Genomic DNA, 19,507 nt, shown 5'->3' with positions numbered 1-19,507 from the left:
CATTCACATTCTCGTTAGACCGATTACATCTACAGGTGGCCTGCGTAGGTCTTTTTATTTAGAGTACCACGACGTCACCTTGCAACGAGTAGCCTAGTTTACTGTCTGAGTCCCAGCATTTAAATGCAGATTGAGCGTTTGACCCGTTTGCTGTTATTCACAGTCAAATTACAACGTTTCGCGTAATGAAAAAGAAATTACTTCGCGCAATGAACTCTCTTTATTTAAAGTGGAGGAGGAGAGAAGGGGGGGGGGGGGGGGTTATCCAAGGTGTTTGAGACAGATGAGGGAGGTGGGGGTCGGGGAAGGAGGGAGGGCGGGAGGGAGGAGGAGGCAAGGACGGTAAATTGGGCGGACACATAAAAACTGCAAGGGGCCATAGATGCTGGATCATTTGTAAAGTCTGGCCGTCCTGCGCACCACCCGCCGTCACGAGCCGAGTTGGAGACGGATAGGAAACCCCGCTGCAGACCCCGAGCGCCGGCCTTCACCCCGACCCTGTTTCCTCTTGTCCGTTTAGAGGTGTCGCCAAAGGATTAATGAGCCAAAAAGGCACCCAACTTCTCCTTTAAGGCTCATTTCGCCGTTTTTCGGCTTTACGCCTGGACTGCCTCACACCTTCCCTTTCATATTCACTTCATTCGAGGATACCTGTACCTCTACTGATGGTAAGCGCGCACATCTGACACATTCACAAAAAACAGATTCCGCAACGCAGCTTTTTGATGCGAAACGCATTGAGTTGTACAGGAGGAAGTTGACAGTTTGTGGCTTTTACTTTTGGCTGTAGGTGTTTGCGCGCGTTTAACCGACTTCAACGAAAGGCTGGACAGCATTCCAGGTAGAAATGTAGAAGTATAAATGTCCATAGACATGTTATAGTCTACGTCATTGACACAGAAACGGAGACCAGGTGAAATAGAAGTGTATTTTGGGACGAATAGGGCAATACTCCTAGTGGAGCTCGAAGCAGGTTAAAGCCTTTTGTGCCGAAGAGTTGAGCAGTGACAAACCAATATAGTGAGGTCATTTCCAAACAGAGCGTCCATTTCTCTACGCCTGTCTCTCTTCAACACAATTTAAATATTTACATTATTCAGATTTTTACTTTTCAAACCGATATTTGGCACCGATTTTGCCCGATTGGCACCGATGCCTGTATGTTTCTCTTCGTGTCATCCCCGTGCGTAATGTGGAAGATGGAGATGACAATGCGCAGAATTTCAGCTAGAATAAAAGGGAAAAAAACATTGCTCATTTCTGAAGCTATTTTTTTTTTCATTCCAATTAATTTTAATCATTACATATAATTCTTAGGCATGATACATGATTCATTTCTGTGAAGTTATGACTAAGTCTGCCGTCAGTGCCAACAAATTACAGTGGCACAACAGAGGTGATTTACGTTTGTAATTGTCTGCCATTGTAATATAAGGACTCACATGTTTTCACCTGTTTTGAAACAAATTATTATAAATTGCGTCATTGAATGCTGTAAAGCTGCAGCAAGGAAAACATATTGCGGCCTGCAGGCGCATGGCGTCTTTGGCACACTCCTTTACTTTTCAACTCAAGTTTCTCTACATCCGACTTGCCAAACTTTGGATGGAACGCATTTTATAACCAAATATGTTAAAAAAAAAATCACAAGCATCTGGCAAAGGCTCAATTTCTTTGGGTCGTTTCAGGAGAACATTTTTGTTGGTGATCATTTGGGTTTTACATTTATATTATTTAACACTTTACAGCAAACCAGTTGAGGGCATTTGACATAAAAAATGGATTTGTTTTTGGTCATTTTTTGATTTCTTTTTAAAAAGAGCAAAATCAGCATTAGAGATATCAGAGGACTCATTCGACTCATCATTTCTATATCTGAGTTCTTGCCTCTCAGAATGCACTAAGCGAACAAAACCATTAACCTGGTTTCGGTGATCTCACTGACTGTGAATGTTCTTTCTCTTGAACTGCTCACTGGGAGCAAATACAATCCCAAACCTACAAAACAACAAGAGACATTACAGGTCTCTGTTTTATTTCTTTCAACACAAATTAGGATCTTGCATTTTGTTGGGAACACTGGCTCCCTGTGAAGTAATTATTTCAAATCCTTTGAGCTTTAGTTACTTACTTGTTATCAGGAAACAAACTCAAACGTCCCTTTTAAAAGGATAGTCGTTGCCGTTTGTATTTTTTTTCTTTGCAAATATTGGCCATTATCTGGAGCCACCAGAATAATTAATACCTGGTATCATTATGAACTGCATATCATCTACAGCTTATTAGCATTAACCAGAGAAGGCTATTTAACATGAAATGTGGCAGTAGAGTACAAAAACACAAGATGTGTTGGTAAACCGATTACTGGCATCTAAAATGAAGAACAAAATCATGACAGAGATTTGGCTGTTCCCCCGTGTTAACCTGTTGCCCTCCTCCCTCCCTCCCTCCCTCCCATCTTCCCTCTCACCATCACTGTCAAATTCCTCAGGAAACACATTTGAAGAGCCATGTGCATAGTCTGATCACATTATCTTTGGTCAGAGAGAGAGAGAGGCCAAGGGGGAATGAGCAAAGCCAAGGGAAGTTGACTGCTTCGGCCTAATTGAACCCCGGTCTGCATTTATTGTTGTAAAATGCGTCGGTGTCTGCCGGTCACTTTAAATGTCTTCTTACAACATGTTATAATCTTGGAAATTGGTTTTGCCGTCAACGTTTGATCAAGAGGAGCAAATATGGGTCCACAATGCTGATACATGTGGTGGAAAATCACTGAAAATATGAACAGGGTTGGTGTCACTCCAAATGTTTTTTTTTTTCTAAATCACTGGTGAAAACATGCCAGAAAAATGAACGCAATGACTTTTTCCAGAGTTGAAAGTTACTCCCTGTCTGCCTTACATCTTCTTTCATCATCATCGCACCACTTTGAGTGTCTGTCTGTTTTAGCCTGCAGCTTTGTCAGTGGCTGGTTACAGTTACAAGATGTTCTGTATGGTCAGTGTTTTTGAGTGCTATGAATCCCTGTAATCATGGGAGAGGCCCTCGCTGTACAATGAACGTTTGTTGTAAGAGATGTGCGCGCACACACACACACAGACACACACACACACACACACACACACAAGTTATCCCCCCACCCCATGGGTAATAGAGCTGATCATGTTCTGAACCCTCCTCTCTCTTTGCCACAGTTCTCACGAACATGCAAGCGGTGGCACACACTCATGCACGCGTACAGGCATGCACAGCGTTTAGCTCATGCACGCACACACACCGCACATCACCCTTTCTTCACTCACACTGGATCTAGTGTCATGACCGAAAAAAGGGGGGGGTCAATCGGAGGTCAAAGTCTAATGCTGTTAGGAAAAAGATCCTTGATTGCATGTACAGTGAGCCATGCAGGGGCCGAGATAATCGCACAGATACAAACCCAGACACACACACACACACACACACACAATGTTCCTGTTAATGTGCATCCTCACTGTGTAGTAATGCTTGGGTTCTGTCCAGTAGAACAGGCTCCAAATGATGACCAAAGACCTATGTTGCTTCTGAGAACCAAGTAGCAATGTTTGCTCTGTGGTCCTGTTGTTGTGGTCACTCCATCCAAAAAAACTGTAATTTTATGAGTCTGATTCAACAGCATTTAGCACATTTAAATGACGCATTCAAAAGAATTAGTCATTAGAGCCATGAGCCGTGCTTGTTAAACCTTTGCAGAGAAATAAAAAGACTGCTAAAGATGAATCTTGTATATGTTTTTACGAGGTGTTTTTTAAGATTTCTGTCGGAGAATGTGTAAAAACTTTTATGTACCAAGAAAATGTCCTTGGTGTTGCAGTTATATATGAAATGAAGAGCCAAATGTACCCTTCAAAAAACATCAACACACACCAGTGCTGAATGTACTGATGACAGTGATGTCAAAGAGCAGAAGGCCCTGTCATCAGCAACACTTCGACCTGTGTGATCCCTCAAGTGGGGAAGCGTTACTAAGAGATGAAGCACTTTTGCGATAGATGCATTCAGTTCCTTGTCCGAAATAGGTGGTGTCAGCTGCTCGCAGGGATAAAGGTTGACTAAGTTCACTTGGAGACGGTTTCTCTAAGCAAACAGCCCTCTTGTTTTGGATATAGATTTTTACCACTCCTGATCAAAGTGGTGTTATCAGCTCTTTGGTCTTGTGTGTGAACATGAGAGGATAGATTTTCAGTTGAAGTCAGCACTTATCTCTTTTTTTTTTGTTGGTTTTTTTGCTCTTTGATTTTGCTTTTAAGACAGGTTTCTTATCAATTTTTCGGAATAGATATAACGAGGTGTGTTTTCAGTCTTAGGTGAGTGTAAGGCATTAGGGATCTGCTGTCTGTGTTGTGGCACATACCTCCTTACATTCCAGTTACAGTAAATAGCTAACTTTGCCCATGAGCCAAAATGATAAGCCTTAAAGAGACATTGGGTCTCCCTCTTACCCACATATACACTGACACAGATATACCCTCTGCTACTCTTTGAGTAAATAACATGTAACAGCCTCAAGTGTCTGTAACTGCATTCATTTTATAATTTCCCTGTGTTTTTACCTATATCTTTCAGGAACAGGGTCACTCCAACGTTCTCCTGCAGCCTTCCAACACCACCTAACATTTCCTGGAAGATTGTGTCCATTGCCTTCTCCCAACAAACATGGACTGTTTTCCCATGCTTTATTTTCTGTCGGTAAGTAAGTGGACCATGCCATTTCAATTTGCAGCATGTGACACATTGCTGCATCTCGCATTTTTCCCCTTTCCTCTCTGTCCACCGAGTCTATGATTTCTGTGGCATTCATCCAGACTTGTATGGAAGGTAAGACAGGAGGGAATAAAGAGGAATGACCCTCAGATTCCATTCAAAGAAATTGGGTTCTTGAACTATAGCTGTTAAACTTTGGAGGATGTCGCCGAAGATAAACTGCAAGTAGTCTGTCTGATCGGGGACTGCTTTACTATAAACAAGGCAGACTGGACCATTAAAACCAATTAGTCTGCCCTCAGTGGGAACAGTTAGGGAGGTGGGTGTATTGGAGCTGGCGAAGACGTGTAATAAAAGGGACAGACAAATCTTAAAATGGAGGCCATTGTTTCTTTTTTAGTGTTTTCGTCCCCCGCTGCTCTGTTCTAATTTTCTATCTTTGCTTCTCCTCTCAGAGACATCATGATTCCTGGTAGTCGAATGCTGATGGTCATTTTAATATGCCAAGTCCTGCTGGGAGAGAGCAACCATGCTAGTCTGATACCTGAAGAAGGGAAAAAGAAAGTACCGGGCCTGCAGGGTCGTTCGGCCGCTCAGAGCCATGAACTGTTGCGGGACTTCGAGGCCACGCTGCTGCACATGTTTGGCCTCAAGAAGCGGCCGCGGCCCAGCCGCTCGGCCTCTGTGCCTCGATACCTGCTGGACCTCTACCGGCTACAGTCGGGGGAGGCTGAGGAGGCCGGGGTGCACGACATCGCTTTTGAGTACCCAGAGAGGTCAGCCAGCCGGGCCAACACTGTGAGGGGCTTCCACCATGAGGGTAAGGAAGAAGAACATCTTGTCGTTTGTTGAAAGAGAGATGATAAATGCGTCATGTCTCCACAGAAACATTACACCATACCGAAGGTCTCTACTGTCAGGCATTCCAATGATTTTGGTAGTAATGTATTTCATTAGCATGGGCGCGGACTGCTAAGTATTCAGTGTAAAAAAACATGTCCTACATCACATTAAACATGATTATAAGGCAGCTCCACCCATCTCACCATAACCAAGGAATCTAAGGATGTGGTCACCAAACACTGTCTACAGAGCGGCAAAATAAAAATCTGCTAGACAAGCTCTCAAGAGCCTCATTTGACAAAAACGCTGCATGTTTGGTCAGCAGCTGTAGGAAAAGCATGCCTTCATATGACTGACTTACACTTCTCACCCCACCCAGCAGAACATTGCTTAAAAAAGCCTGGTCTTGGCCTGGAATTGGAGTGTGCTCCTCTCTCATGTCTCCAGTTTATATGGAGGGCTCTTTTAGAAGGACCTTCCTCAACGTGCAATTATCTTTAATGCTACTCTGCAGCCTTCTAAATAAAGCCCCTACTGCCAACAATGTGGGTGCTGAGAGCCGACGCTGCCACTCTCTGTAGAGATGGAAAAACAGTCTCAGAACCTGGGGTGATAGAAAGACTGGAACGTTAGAAGGGTTTCTGTTTATTGTGACTTGGATCTGCTTAGTTTTAGCGACAAATGCAGAGGTTTCAATTAGGCTCGGAGAAGATCCAGGGGTACCCGATCTGTTAAATGTATGTCGAGTTTGGAAAGCTATAGACTGAAACGGTTGAATAAATACTTGAAAGCGATATTTAGCCGCGAGACAGATGTGATGTGCCGGACTTAGCGAGTGAGGAAGCGATCGTGTAGCGCAGTGAGCTTTAGGGCCACAGAACATGTCCGTCCTTAGAGAGAGGAGTGAGTAAGGAGGGATGAGTCAGCCTTAATGGGGCTTTTCAAACACACTGCTAGTAGTACCAACGTTAGATAGGAAGAAAGAGAACCGCCTCCGGAGTAGGAACTACGGCCTGTGTTGCACCGTGTGCGTGTGTGTGTGTGTGTGTGTGTGTGTGTGTGTGTGTGTGCGCGCACGCATGTACGTGTCTGTTTTGGTTTCTACTGCTCTCTACAGGCATTTACCCTCCTTCTCCTCTGCGAAACTATGTTAATAACACGCTTTGAGGCCTTCTGAGTGGGAGTGCTCGCTTTCATGGAAGCACCATTGTGCGATTCAGTTGACTTATCTGTCCAAAACACCGTGAGTGATTACAATCTGCAGCAGATGGACAGTTAGGTGCGGGGACATGTTTACACGATAGGTAAACCATGTATCCTTTCATCAGCAGCAAGACAGATGTGTTCTTATTGGCCACGTGTAACAGGTGACATCTTCCTGTGAATGAAACTACAAAGCGCGGGGTAGATGAGAGGGTGTCTCACATTTTGAATAAGCTTTGGTTAAGGATTTGAATACATTGCAAGACCTCCTTTCCCGTGGGCTTCAGATAAATGAGATTCTGCTGTATTGTCTGACTCCTTAATGATTATTCGTGATGAAAATGATAAACGTCTTAAGTGAACAAACTGCAGAGCTAATCAAAAACACAGCAGGTTTTAATAATGAGAACCACCTGGGTAAGATTAGGGCCTGGGTGTGAAATAACAGGGGTGGATTGAGCAGGAAAATAGTAGACACAACATTCCTTTCCCCAACAATGGTGATCTTGCCAGAAATCTGCAGACTGAGCGTGGAACAGGGTACCTCCACTGTGTTTATACTGTAGCTGTGGTACGTTAATCACCACCCTCCTTGTAATGCATGTTTCAGCAAAGTGCTCAGAGAAAGGCATTGAGAGAAGGGCAGGATAATCCTTATAGATAGATAAGGAAGCGTGGACGCTGTATATTTATATTCCTGAACACCTCAGAGGCCTTGAAAACGTACATTCTTTTGTGTCAATTAAGCCGACTAGAGTGAGGCCGTGTGAGTTTAGTTTCATAGTTTCATATCTGTTGGTGCTGTTTGGAGGACAAAGATCGCAGTTGTTCAGTGAACAAACAATACAGCATCTTCATGGAAACTTAATATCTCAATATTTTTGAATATATAAGACGTATATATACATATGAATTATGCAGCTAATCAACTGTCCCTCATTTCTCTTGCTCAATTTCAGAGCACATGGAGAGGGTGCATGATCTGGACGATGGAGACGCCGCGCCCCTTCGCTTCCTGTTCAACCTCAGCAGCATTCCAGAGGACGAGCTGCTCTCTTCAGCCGAGCTGAGGCTCTACCGCCATCAGATTGATGAAGCCATTGCTGACGCCTTCTCAGACAACCAGGGGCTTCACCGGATAAATGTGTATGAGGTGCTGAAGCCCCCGCGGCCAGGGCAGCTAATCACGCAGCTCTTGGATACGCGGCTTGTGCGCCACAACGCGTCACGCTGGGAGAGCTTCGACGTGAGCCCGGCGGTGCTGCGTTGGACTCGTGAGAGCCTCCCAAATTATGGGCTGGCCGTTGAGGTTCTGCACCTCAACCAGACGCCACGCCACCAGGACCGACACGTCCGCGTCAGCCGCTCGCTACACCAGGACCCCGGCGAGGACTGGGAGCAGCTACGCCCCCTCCTGGTTACCTTTGGCCACGACGGGAAGGGTCACCCGCTGACCCGCCGGACCAAGCGCAGCCCCAAACAGCGGGGCCGTAAACGCAACCGCAACTGCCGGCGCCACGCACTATATGTGGACTTCAGCGATGTAGGCTGGAATGACTGGATAGTGGCGCCCCCTGGTTACCAGGCCTATTACTGCCACGGGGAATGTCCCTTTCCTCTGGCGGATCATCTGAACTCAACCAACCATGCCATTGTTCAGACACTGGTGAACTCTGTGAACAACAACATTCCCAAGGCCTGCTGCGTGCCAACAGAGCTCAGCGCCATCTCCATGCTCTACCTAGACGAACATGACAAGGTGGTCCTAAAAAACTACCAGGAAATGGTAGTGGAGGGCTGCGGCTGCCGCTAACAAACAGACTAAAAAGAACTTGGACTGGAACCATGAAAAAAGCAACATGGACGCAAAAACAAATCAGAAGGTCTTTACTCCCAAAAATGTTCACTTGGACCCTTATTTATAACTTTTATGTTGAGGTGTATGTTTGTCTCACTTTTTTTTGTTTCTTTGACAATACGATCATATATTTTGACAAAATATATATATTTATATCTACATATTAAAAATAAATTGAGTCCTTATTTTAAACATAAAAAGCTGTACAACTTTTCATAATGTACATTAGATTGTATAAGGTTTTTTTATTGAGAAAATAGTAAAAACAGTCTAAAAAGTAAAGTTTATTTACTGGTAATATTTATTGCTTTCATATGATATACATTTTGAAGAAAAAAATAAAAAACTTGAATTGCCTCCAATAACACATTGCAGCAGATCACAAGATGCACACTTTGTTCGTAAATTAGAGCACTGCGTTAACACATAAGACCCTTAAAACTAAATCCATTTCACCTTGTAAAATATTTATAACGATATCAATTATCTACTATAAGGTGGTTGTAAAAAAATGAATTTTGGTTTAAATCCTAAACCTATTATTTGCCAGATGTTCTTTTAAATGTGTTGAAATCACTTTTTAGCTCAAAGAGGTATTAAAGCAGAGACATCTTTCTGATTCTCTGTCTTTGCCAAATAAAAATAGTCAGTTTTATTATCTGACATCTCACCAACTTTGAGTGATTCGCACTTCATCAAAGACGAATTGTGGAAATAATCACCCTGTGGATCAGCGTTTTCTCAATTTTCAAGCTATTTTCAATGACAGAAGCTGTTACAGAAATGGGATGCCATTTCAAAGCCAGTAGGCCTTCATGGGTTAAGGCCTTATTGTTCTCAAATTTCACTTTTATGTCAATTAGGCTAACATGTGGTGGTTGGACACTCGCTAATCCAATTGCAGTCGGGGTGGGTTGTTGAGCCCGACTGTGAGAGAGTGATTCTATTGTTCTTGACGTCCCCACATTGGGGGCATGATTGTGGCCGATGCGTCCTGCCCTGATACAAGGCGGCTGAGTCCTCAGAAGAATCAAAGGTTAGACGCTCTGTCTCCTGCCTTTGTCTCCAGCGGCTCATGCCGACAGAGCAAAGACGCCTGTCTCCAACCTGTGCCCCATCACACAATAGGCTTCTACATCACTTATTTACAAGCTGACGGCTGGCCCAAATTATATGATAATGTTTAGAGAGAGGGACTCCTTTGAACTGCTGGGAGACGCTGGCTGTGTATTGTTTTGCAGAGAGTGCCCTGTACATCATCATGTCTGTACAGGTCCCAGATATAAATAATTACAAAGCTTTAAACCACAAATTCTGGTAAATTGGTCAAAAATAGAACAATTTTTCATTTCTTGAGTGGTATGTTGTGTCAAATGAAATAGTTACAACATTCTGTGATTTCTTTTGATGTCAAGTCAGGTTTGTTAGTTTTTTTTCTTCTGCTGGAGCATGCGCAGGCCCTCGGGCGCTCTAATGGCCACTGGGCTTCTCTTTGATGCCTGCATATCAGCGTCAAAACGAGGGAGACTGCTAAAGGAGGAGAAGACGGAGAAGAATTTCATTTTGAAGTGGCTGAAGGCAGAGGAGAAGGGGCGGAGGGTATGTGTATGTGTGTGTTCGGGAAGAGGAGAAGAACAGGGGTGGGGGGGGGGGTGTATTTTCAGCAGCTTGACAGTGCAATTACAACATTTCAACTGATCTCCCCCTGAAGTTGAGATAACATCAGCCAGTTATGGTAATTGTCTGGCCTGTTCATTATCCCACTACCCTACACAAAGCGTGTTTATTAAAAGGCCCAGAGAGGGAGGTTTACATGCGCTCAGCACACCCAGTGAGCCTGCCATTTAGTTCACCAGCCGGCCTCGAGTCGAAAGCCCTCAACGTTTGTGTTCTGCCGCATCATGCCTCAAGTCACCAAATGCCTCACTGAGTGTCATCAGCCATGTGATTATAAGAACCTCAGGAAATAGAGAGATAAATGTGAGCGTGTGTGTGTGAGTGAGTGAGTGTGAAGGGATGCAGGAGAGGGGGGGTTGGGGTCAATTACAGAACGAGTCCTTAAAAACAGATCGAGGGCTTTGTCATGCCTATGCGACGTGCCATTCAGTCTCCTGTAAGTGCTCGTTCTCACGCAATTACAGGTGAGTCATTATGCAGCAGGTCTATTGACACTGCTCGACTAATTGACTGGGTGAAGTCTTCAAAAAGCTTTTTATTTGGACATTCCACCGTAAAAGCCGAGTGTTTATAGACAGTAAACCTCCCCGCAGGAACAAAGGAAGATGATCCTGGCTTGCATTGCCTTGTTTGAGTGGGTGCACTCCATCCCTCTATCGCTGAAATCTTCCCCAGTTACCAGATGTTAAAGATCTGAATAAAGTGTTTTTTGTGCGTGCAAATCAGGCCTTCATATACGTAAGTCATGTGACACATAAACACATTACGGACAATTTTCTGAGAGACCCGGCAGAAGTATTTAACAGCAGAAAGAAGATAAATCAAACGTATTATAACTAATATTGTTGTAGCTGAAAATCCTTTAAGTTTTTAGGGTTTTGTGAGCTCATTTTTGCATTATGGCTTGTTGACTTGCAGATCTTTGGTGAGTTGTACAACCTCATGGTTCAAAAATCTACACTGTTCCTTTAATTTTTAACTTTGGTTATGTTAACTAGTGTGCTACATAAATTTGAGGTATCTCCACCTTTAGGACACGTTAATGTTTTACAGTGGCAGCCAGGGGCGGTAAGTAACAAATGTGCGCAATTACTGTACACAAGTTGGCAATTAACTATTGTTTCCATTATCAATCCATCATGATGAATGTCATAACATCATATGATATGTAAAACAAAAAGCTTATTTTTTCAGATCAACTGTCCAACACTCAAAAGTATTAAATTCAAAGATTACAATTTTTGAAGCTGGAAAGAACAAATATTTGGCAAAATTATGCTTCTCGAAACTTGTGTTGCCTGTGAATTTTTAGATATCCAAACCGCTGTTGCTGTTCAACTAAATTAAAACCAAAATAAGTGATCAGAGGAGACAAAACAGAAGTATACTCTGCTAAGACTAAGCATAATTTTATTTATCTATTATCAAATCCTTGATAATCCGTGTTGGTTTTGAGATACCCACGGAAGAAATTCCAAAGAAAACTCTCCAGAGTGAGGTCTTGGGATCATCCTGAGTAACATTGTTTCTGCAAGTGCATGCTGCTCTTGGATTTTTCAAATGAGATGCCTTGACCACCACAAAGGACATTTTGCTCACCTCCAACATACAAGTTGTGAACAGCAGCGGAGATCTCAACACATCTGCAAATAAAACCCAAACTATTTGCAGGACTAGATACCACTAGAATTAAAAACAAATGTGGTTTGAGTGAACTGACCCTGAGAGAGAAAAAAGAAAACAGGAGGGATACTGTACAAGTGTTTATGGACCATGTATTGAGGACAGGATGCGTCACGCTGTGCCGTCCCACAGTCCCAAACTGGAAAGAGTTAGTTGACGCTCTTATGTTCTGCTCTCTCTGTTTGGTAGAGAATCAGAAGAGGCTATTGTGATGATGGCTTGTGTCAGTGCTGCTCCAGGTCACAGCCTCGTGTTTCACTCTCCCACTCATACTTCCACACACACACACACACACATGCATAGACACAAACACACACACGCATTCTTTCCTATAGCCTTTTTTTTTCCAGGGTATGTCATTTTCACACAATGACACGCACGCACATCCACACACAGGTCTGAAACCTTAGACCCTTGCCGCTGTCCATCTGTAGGGGTTATCTGTGTGACACCTCCTCTCACCCCTGTCTGTGACTCATCTCCACTCATCAAGCACACCTCGAAGCTAGCACATGGCAGCCGGGACGCTCCACGGTGCATTTAAAGGGGATAAGGCTGTCATCGATGGAATACTGTGACCTCTGGGTCACAGGCACAAAACGCATACACACAGACACAGGGTGCGTACAGTGCAGGTAGTGATGGGTAATAGTAGAGGAGAATGTTACTCGTCAGGGTTCAGACAAGGGTGAATTAATCATTAAAGCAAGTGCATTGCTTTAGTTGACAGAAAGCTAATTTACAATCATTTCAATGCGAGATTAAAGCCCCTTAACAGGTTATGGATTTAGAGGTATGTCGTCTGATTTGGGATGACAAACTATTCGTCACTTTAAACCCATGATATTATATGACTAAACCATTTGAAGGTCCCTGTATCAATGCAGCAACTTCTTATATTATAACAGCAGAGCAAACAAAATAGAACTGCTAAATAAAAAAGAGAAGTAATTGAAAAAGTTATGTTTTCACGTTTGTGCCTCTGTGAATTTGGGCCAGTATCACTGAATTCTTGATAGTAAAGTCAATTGGTAGAAACATCCAAAGAAACCAGAACAATGACTGTAATCGAAAGGGCTCATGAACAGAAGCCGTTTTAATAGGTAGGTCATTTTTTGGGCCTGTGCTGGTCATTTTCAAAACATTTGCATCGTTTTTTTAGACTGTGAGTCGGATCAAACTTGTGATTTTCAGCCGTCAGACATGTCTGATGATATCAAAACTGAGATTTTTCACTGTTTGCTCCCATTGTATTGCTTCAATGATTAGTTGATTCAACATTCAGTTCATTAATCAACAGATTAATCCATAAGGAGAATATTTTTTAGTTGCATCCTTACATTGTCTCTTTGGTTAAAGTAAGGTCAAAGAAAACACTGTTGTTCATAGCCCAAAGACGTGACCGAAAAACACTGCGACATTGATTGACAGTTGTTAGGATTTGGGTCATTCTCCCCCTCTTTGAGCTTCATTTGACTTACAGTGTGTGTGTGTGCGCGCTTGCCCTCACATGCACACTTAAGTACACAGTTACAAATCAGCAGTTGCTCGAGCCGTTCAGGCTGTTAGCACCCCTGGTGTCTGTCAGTGGTGTTAGAAGAAAAACAATGAAGGCCTCTCAAAGAAAGCTTAATAACAGTAATTGCTGCCTGAGTGATTAGAAAGAGTATCAGATATTTCCATCTTGACAACTGTTCCCAAACAAAGCATACAGTAACGGAGGGTCTGGGGAGTGTGTGTGAGTGTGTGTGTGTGTGTGTGTGTGTGTGTGTGTGTGTGTGTGTGTGTGTGTGTAGTGGGGGTTATACACTGACTGTGTGATTAAAGCCCCTCGACACTCGTTTCTCTCCCCAAGCCTCCCCGACTGGGAAGGGACCGCAGTGGAAATTTCCACTTGTCAAAGAAACAACCTGCAGGTTTAAAATTTGGTGTCAAGTGCCAGTGTCGCTGTGTGGACGGAATGCTTCTTTTGTGGGCGAGTCTCTGGTGTAATTTCGGGCAGGGCAGGGTGTCTCGGCAGTAGGCCTTTCTTCCTCGGGCCCTGTGCAGTTTCATTAGATACGGCTAATGAAAAGATGGCTGCTGGACAGCCCGGCCCCCCGACGCTCCTCTGGCCTGTATTTAGAGCCCCCGCCTCGCATCTCCCACTGAACAGGTGTGCTGGCTGGCCCTCCAGCACTACTACGACTTACTGAAAACACCATCTCTCTAACAGGCTACAGAGCGTTAAGTTCATTTTACAACTTATTTTCATTTAAAGCAAACTTGTTGGTTTCATTGAAGGTGTTCTTCTTATTTTATAACTTTGGTTTCAATGATCTAAACACAAAAGCAGGTGCCTCCTTCTGTTACCAGTTAAAGACAATACTGATACCAAGATAAGGAAGAATTGAATGTAGCTTGAAAGAGTATTTTTCATATCTTTTTTCATATTTTGTCCTGATGAAGACCAGACTGGGCTCAAGACATGATCTGTTAAAATAAAATTGTGGTTTTGGAGTCAGTGTGCAGGCATTACTCATTTCTACAAGGATATAAGCACTTTTCCACGAGGCAGGGTTCACACACAATCTACTCAAATACACAGACTCGAGGCCAAACAAATTTAAATATATGGATCATGGAGCCATTTTAAAGTTCATCTTTCATATGAATATTTATTGCCCTACAGACAGTTTAGTAAAAACCAGTGGCAACATGAAGTGTCACATATTCCTCTCACATCTCTGTCTTTATTTACACATATGGCAGGAAATTAAAGACAGCGAGTAAAGCGAGTATTCCTGAGTTCATTTAACAATCTCCACCCCTCTGAAGCCTCTGGCAAACTGAGACGCTGTAAAAAAAAAAAGAAAATAGCCTCCTGTAATTACACAAAGCTGTTTATGCACAACTGCTCCTTCTCATTCCATCATTCCCTTCCCTATAAAACACTAATATGCCTTTCAGCGTGGTAATAGTTGATATACAGTATGGTGTCATCTGGTGACAGCTCATTGTTTTGCTCTGGTTACTTACAGAAGCATATTTCGCCTACTGGCAGCTTCTCCCTATCAGGTGCATACATATCTGAGAAGAGAGCTGGTGTTTGGCCGGAGCACGGCCCGAAGTTGGATCTCAGTGTTTATTTGCTAACAGACTCCCTCTGTGTTCATACGCTGACCCTTTGTGTGGCTCTCTGAGAGGCAGGTGGATTGTGCCTGGGGCTCGCGGAGCTACAGTTTGAAAGCAACAACGTGAAACCGGAGCCGTAACACGACCCCGAGGCAATTAGGCCCACAATGAGGACGTTTTTTTTGCATTCACTCCTTTTGTGTTGCTAAATACTATTTAAGAGCAAATAAAATGAGGAACCCTGGCTGGTTTGGCAGAGACGCTGAGGAAAATGTACAAGCAGGTAGCAAATCAGCAACAGATTAAGTTGTTGTGCCTGAGCGATGGCAGCTTGCTGTACAGAAGTTGAGGGAGTTGCTCCAACGCATGTCTTTCCTTTGAAGTTGCCCTGCCCTGTTGTCCTGCGATTTTCTTTTTGTTGAAGTGTGTGTATAAGCAAGGAGGGTTGGACAGGACTGGAGGATGCAAGACTAATGGAGTCCACTTTGGGGGAGTTTTAGCATTGCAGACCCTTCACCATGTTCACAGACAGACTGTAGAAGCGGGAAAGGTGCATGAACGGCTGGAAGAGAGAGAGAGAGAGAGAGACCCTGCAGCTCCTTCCCTCCTCCACCTCTCCCTCCTCCCTTCCGTTGCTATATACCCTTCCTTGAATGGAGTGTGTCTACCGGATCTGCCCAGGATGAAATGTCATATCTTAGACTGATCCTTATCTCTTAATCGCTTCCTTTGTCTCCCATGATTCCCCAGACCCTCCCCGACTTCCCTCCTCGGACACGGCCCTTTGATGTGTCAGCCACGGTTAGGGACGCTGGGGGTGGGATATTTGTGGTGTGTGCATGCATGTGTGTGTGTGTGTGTGTGTGTTTTAAAGTGACGGTCTGGTTCTGCTCTGAACTAACAAGAGCCCCAGAGGTTATCAAGATTCGATGGTGGAGGAGAGTACTGGAAAGGATTGTTGTTGTTGTTTTGTTAGGTTGGTGCTCTTTGGATTGTGTGTATGCGCTGGAGGGCAGAAGTAATGTGCAACATAGACAGTAAGGTGCTCCTGTGTGTGTTTATCCATTCATATGACTCTACCCAAGGTAAAATCCTAAACTGATGACACATCAGCCTCAGCAACCATCTGTAGGGCTACACGTTGATGTTTGCATGGGTCACAGACAGTCAAATGTGAAACAAATGTTGAAAATATCAAAGGAGGAGCGCACAAAGTGCACAAAATTGGAATGAAAAGCAAATTTAAAAAGGCCCTGCATAGAGACTAATTCGTACCACTGAGTCTGGGAACATTTCTATCACAGGTTATTCACATCCTGTCTAAAATCAGCATGCAGGATACTCTATCCAGTAGAGTGGCATGGCTTTATGGATGGTAATGTTGTTCTGTCACACTGTTCCTCCACCGTCCCTTTGGCTAAGCAGCAGAAATACTTTGTGTACCAGATAAGCTCATTTCAACATCGCAAAGCCCCTAAAAAACACATCCAGTGTGATCATTGTTTTTGTTGTTTTTTTGGCCATTGTTAGCATTAGCTTTGAGCCAATGCCACAGCTGTTCATGATGTTATGTCAGACGTGTTGACTAGACTCATTAACGTCTAAATATTTCTTCACTGTGTATTTGATTTCACTTGGCAAGCAAGAATTTTACACTTGAGATAAAAACGCGAAAATATTGATCCGTTCTCCAGACTGAAACCTGCTGATCTAACATATACAGTAGGTGTCATATGTGTACTCCCTGTGCCTGCAGTTGGCCCCCGGACATACTGTATTGTATTCACTGCACTGATGAAGTTTCCATATTTATATGCAGGGTTAAATAATTCAACAAAAGAAAAGCTAGAGTGACCTGAGGTCTAAATGAACACACAGTAGACCTAATATTTTTGACCTCCCTACCTCCGGTTGACCCAGTATTCACTGCTCTAATGAATTTTCCATGTTGATCTGCAGGTGTGAATAATTCCACACAAACAACTTAAGTGACCTAAAGCAGTTAAGCCCAGCGTTGGAGTTCATGGCACAATCCACTGATATACTGCCTTACAACAGTATGATGGAATTAGGTAAGTGTACCAAGAATGAATGTAAATACAAGAGGAGTGAAATGAATTGGAAAAAGTAGGCTGAGGGAGTACAAACAGACCCAGGGAGACCAGAGGGTGGCTGTTTCTGCTCTCCCAGATATCCAGTGGGAAGGTGTGAGTATAATTTGTGTGGGAGCGAGAGAGCAAAAGAGACGGACCGTGAGAAAAAGACAAACAACAAACGGAGCTTGTTTGAAAAGGTTTGTATCTTGCAGCGCATCTTCGAGCAGATATGTGCTGTCATATCTTGAAACATGCGACTGTTTATGAGTGGAACATGTGTGAGTGTGTGTGTGTGTATAGTCTATCACAGCTCATTGTATTTCGATCATTTTGCAGATCCAACATCCGGAGGCTCATTCTTTGGTCCCTGAAGATATCTCTGGCCGTAGCCAGGGGTGATGGGGGCACATTGTCTGCACCCTCTGGTGGCAGGATGCAACAACGCAACCTGTCCTTTTGTGTGAGTGTGTGTGTGTGCGTGTGTGTTTTTGAATCTGGAGACAGTAAAAGAACGTGCTTCCTCAGGTGAGAGCACAATACTGTATGTTTGTGTGGGGAGGCCACCCAGCATCAGCTGCGTATCCTGACAAAGATAGGAGACCTGGCTTACAATTAGAAGGTTTTTTCTTCTTTTTTTTTTGCTTCAGCCAAAAGCAACATTGTTCATTTCAGTGAAAGAGCGGGGCCCTCGCTGGGTGCCGAGCCACCTGGAGATGAAGAAGGGCGGAGGCCAGTGGAAAGTAGGGAGAAGAATAACAGCATTAGTGTCAGAAAGAAAATGTCACCATGAGAAGAGATTCGTCAACATGTAATGGTGGGGCTATTATTATCGCTACGTATGCAGCCCGGCTTTTTCAAACCCTGGGTGGATTTTTGAATAACGGAGAGGCATTATTTCAGCCGCTGGTGTATCTGTGTGTATTTGCACATCCAAGCCAGTGTAGAGAGAAAATAAGCCAGCTCTTTCCCCCAGATTTAGGCCTAAGCTTGAATAAACTATGACACTCCCTCCTTTGCGAGTGGGTTGTCAAGAGGCTGTTTGTTGTTTTTGGCATGAGCATACACAACTGTATACATTTAGCCGTGGACGTCGTCGGGGCATTGAAGAGAGAGATCATTAACATATGGTCCGAGAAGTTAAGGCCTGCAGCCATGAGCCCTGGGGGACAGCCTGGCTGTGTAAGTGAATACTGAGCATATACCTCAGATATTACTACCTCTGCCTCTGTGAAAAAAAGGCTGTTCACTAAGTACTTGAACCAGAAACGGAGCAGGTGATAGACAATCAAACAAATCAGGAAACATGCATTAGTATTATCAGGAATTTTTCCTGAGAAATTAAGGCTCTTAAGGACTTAACACTTTTGATTCTTGCTTGAATGATTGGATTTCATAGCCTGGACTTTTGCTGATATGTTGGACTTGTAATAACTTCTTTTATTGAAGCAGTTTTTCTGTCTGTAGCTATCTTTGGTTATGAACGTATACTTTTAACGATGAAATATCACAAAACCTTCCAAGTTTGCCCATAGTATTCTCGAAATTGCCCTTTTTTAAGTGTTTTGTTGCTACAGCCCCGACCCAAAGACTGCAAAAGGAGGAACAACTGAAAACATACAATTAAACATTTCAGACATAAAAAAGGAGTTAAAGAGTCACACCAAACAAACAGACCAGTTGCCTTGGCAATGGAAAAGGCCCCTGCTGAGGTGGTGCAAAGAGTCCCCCGGACTGTCGAGAGAAGGTATATCAGAATGAGCTATCTCTAGAAATAGTGGATTACCAGAGGAACGAGTTGGAACAGATGTGAGTTGAGAAAGAGAAAAACAATTTTTGTTGTGGTTCTAGTGTCCTGCAAGAATTTGGAGGACAAAGAAGGAAAAAGTAAAGAAGAATATTATCACAATGAAGACCAGGCTGGTGGTGCACTCTATTGGATACAGCAGGGGGGATTTCCAAAACACTCATTTATTTGTCCTTTACATTAGGAAGAGGACTTATGCATCGCACATGTTGCTCTGGGTTCACATGAGCTCCTGCCACATGTTAGCACCTCTGGTGCCTGTTGCCACATACCTGCCATTGGAGATATTTGAATGATATATAAGGGAAGGCAGAGCAGAAAGACGGAGGATCTGGCTGTGGTATGATGAATTTACTTTAGAAAGGGCCAGGTAGAAAACATGTTGACAGTTTTTGGTGAAAGATGGGACAGAGGTGACATGACTAAGGCACTCCGTTCGACTGGTCAACACGTGGTGTGTGTTTGTGTGTCTGTGTGCGTGTATATGTG

General features: G+C 43.6%; 1 protein-coding gene across 1 annotated transcript; it reads left to right on the top strand.

Moving 5' to 3' along the window:
• Nucleotides 1-420: 420 nt before the first annotated feature.
• bmp4 (bone morphogenetic protein 4) lies at nucleotides 421-9,113 on the top strand. Its single transcript, XM_079174050.1, has 4 exons — nucleotides 421-668; nucleotides 4,603-4,725; nucleotides 5,196-5,560; nucleotides 7,746-9,113. The coding sequence occupies exons 3-4, from the start codon at nucleotides 5,203-5,205 to the stop codon at nucleotides 8,597-8,599; spliced, it is 1,212 nt and encodes a 403-aa protein (XP_079030176.1). The 5' UTR covers nucleotides 421-668; nucleotides 4,603-4,725; nucleotides 5,196-5,202; the 3' UTR covers nucleotides 8,600-9,113.
• Nucleotides 9,114-19,507: the final 10,394 nt, after the last annotated feature.

Source organism: Pholis gunnellus (assembly GCF_910591455.1).
Source record: "Pholis gunnellus genome assembly, chromosome: 15".
In the NCBI taxonomy this organism is placed as follows: domain Eukaryota; kingdom Metazoa; phylum Chordata; class Actinopteri; order Perciformes; family Pholidae; genus Pholis; species Pholis gunnellus.
This window is presented reverse-complemented; position numbering and strand designations above follow the sequence as displayed.

Bases quoted from the DNA above. Each gene is read 5' to 3' on its own strand.
- bmp4 (XM_079174050.1), top strand. From the start codon at position 5,203: ATGATTCCTGGTAGTCGAATGCTGATGGTCATTTTAATATGCCAAGTC. The intron at 5,561-7,745 runs GTAAGGAAGAAG...GCTCAATTTCAG, and splicing joins GAGGGGCTTCCACCATGAGG to AGCACATGGAGAGGGTGCAT.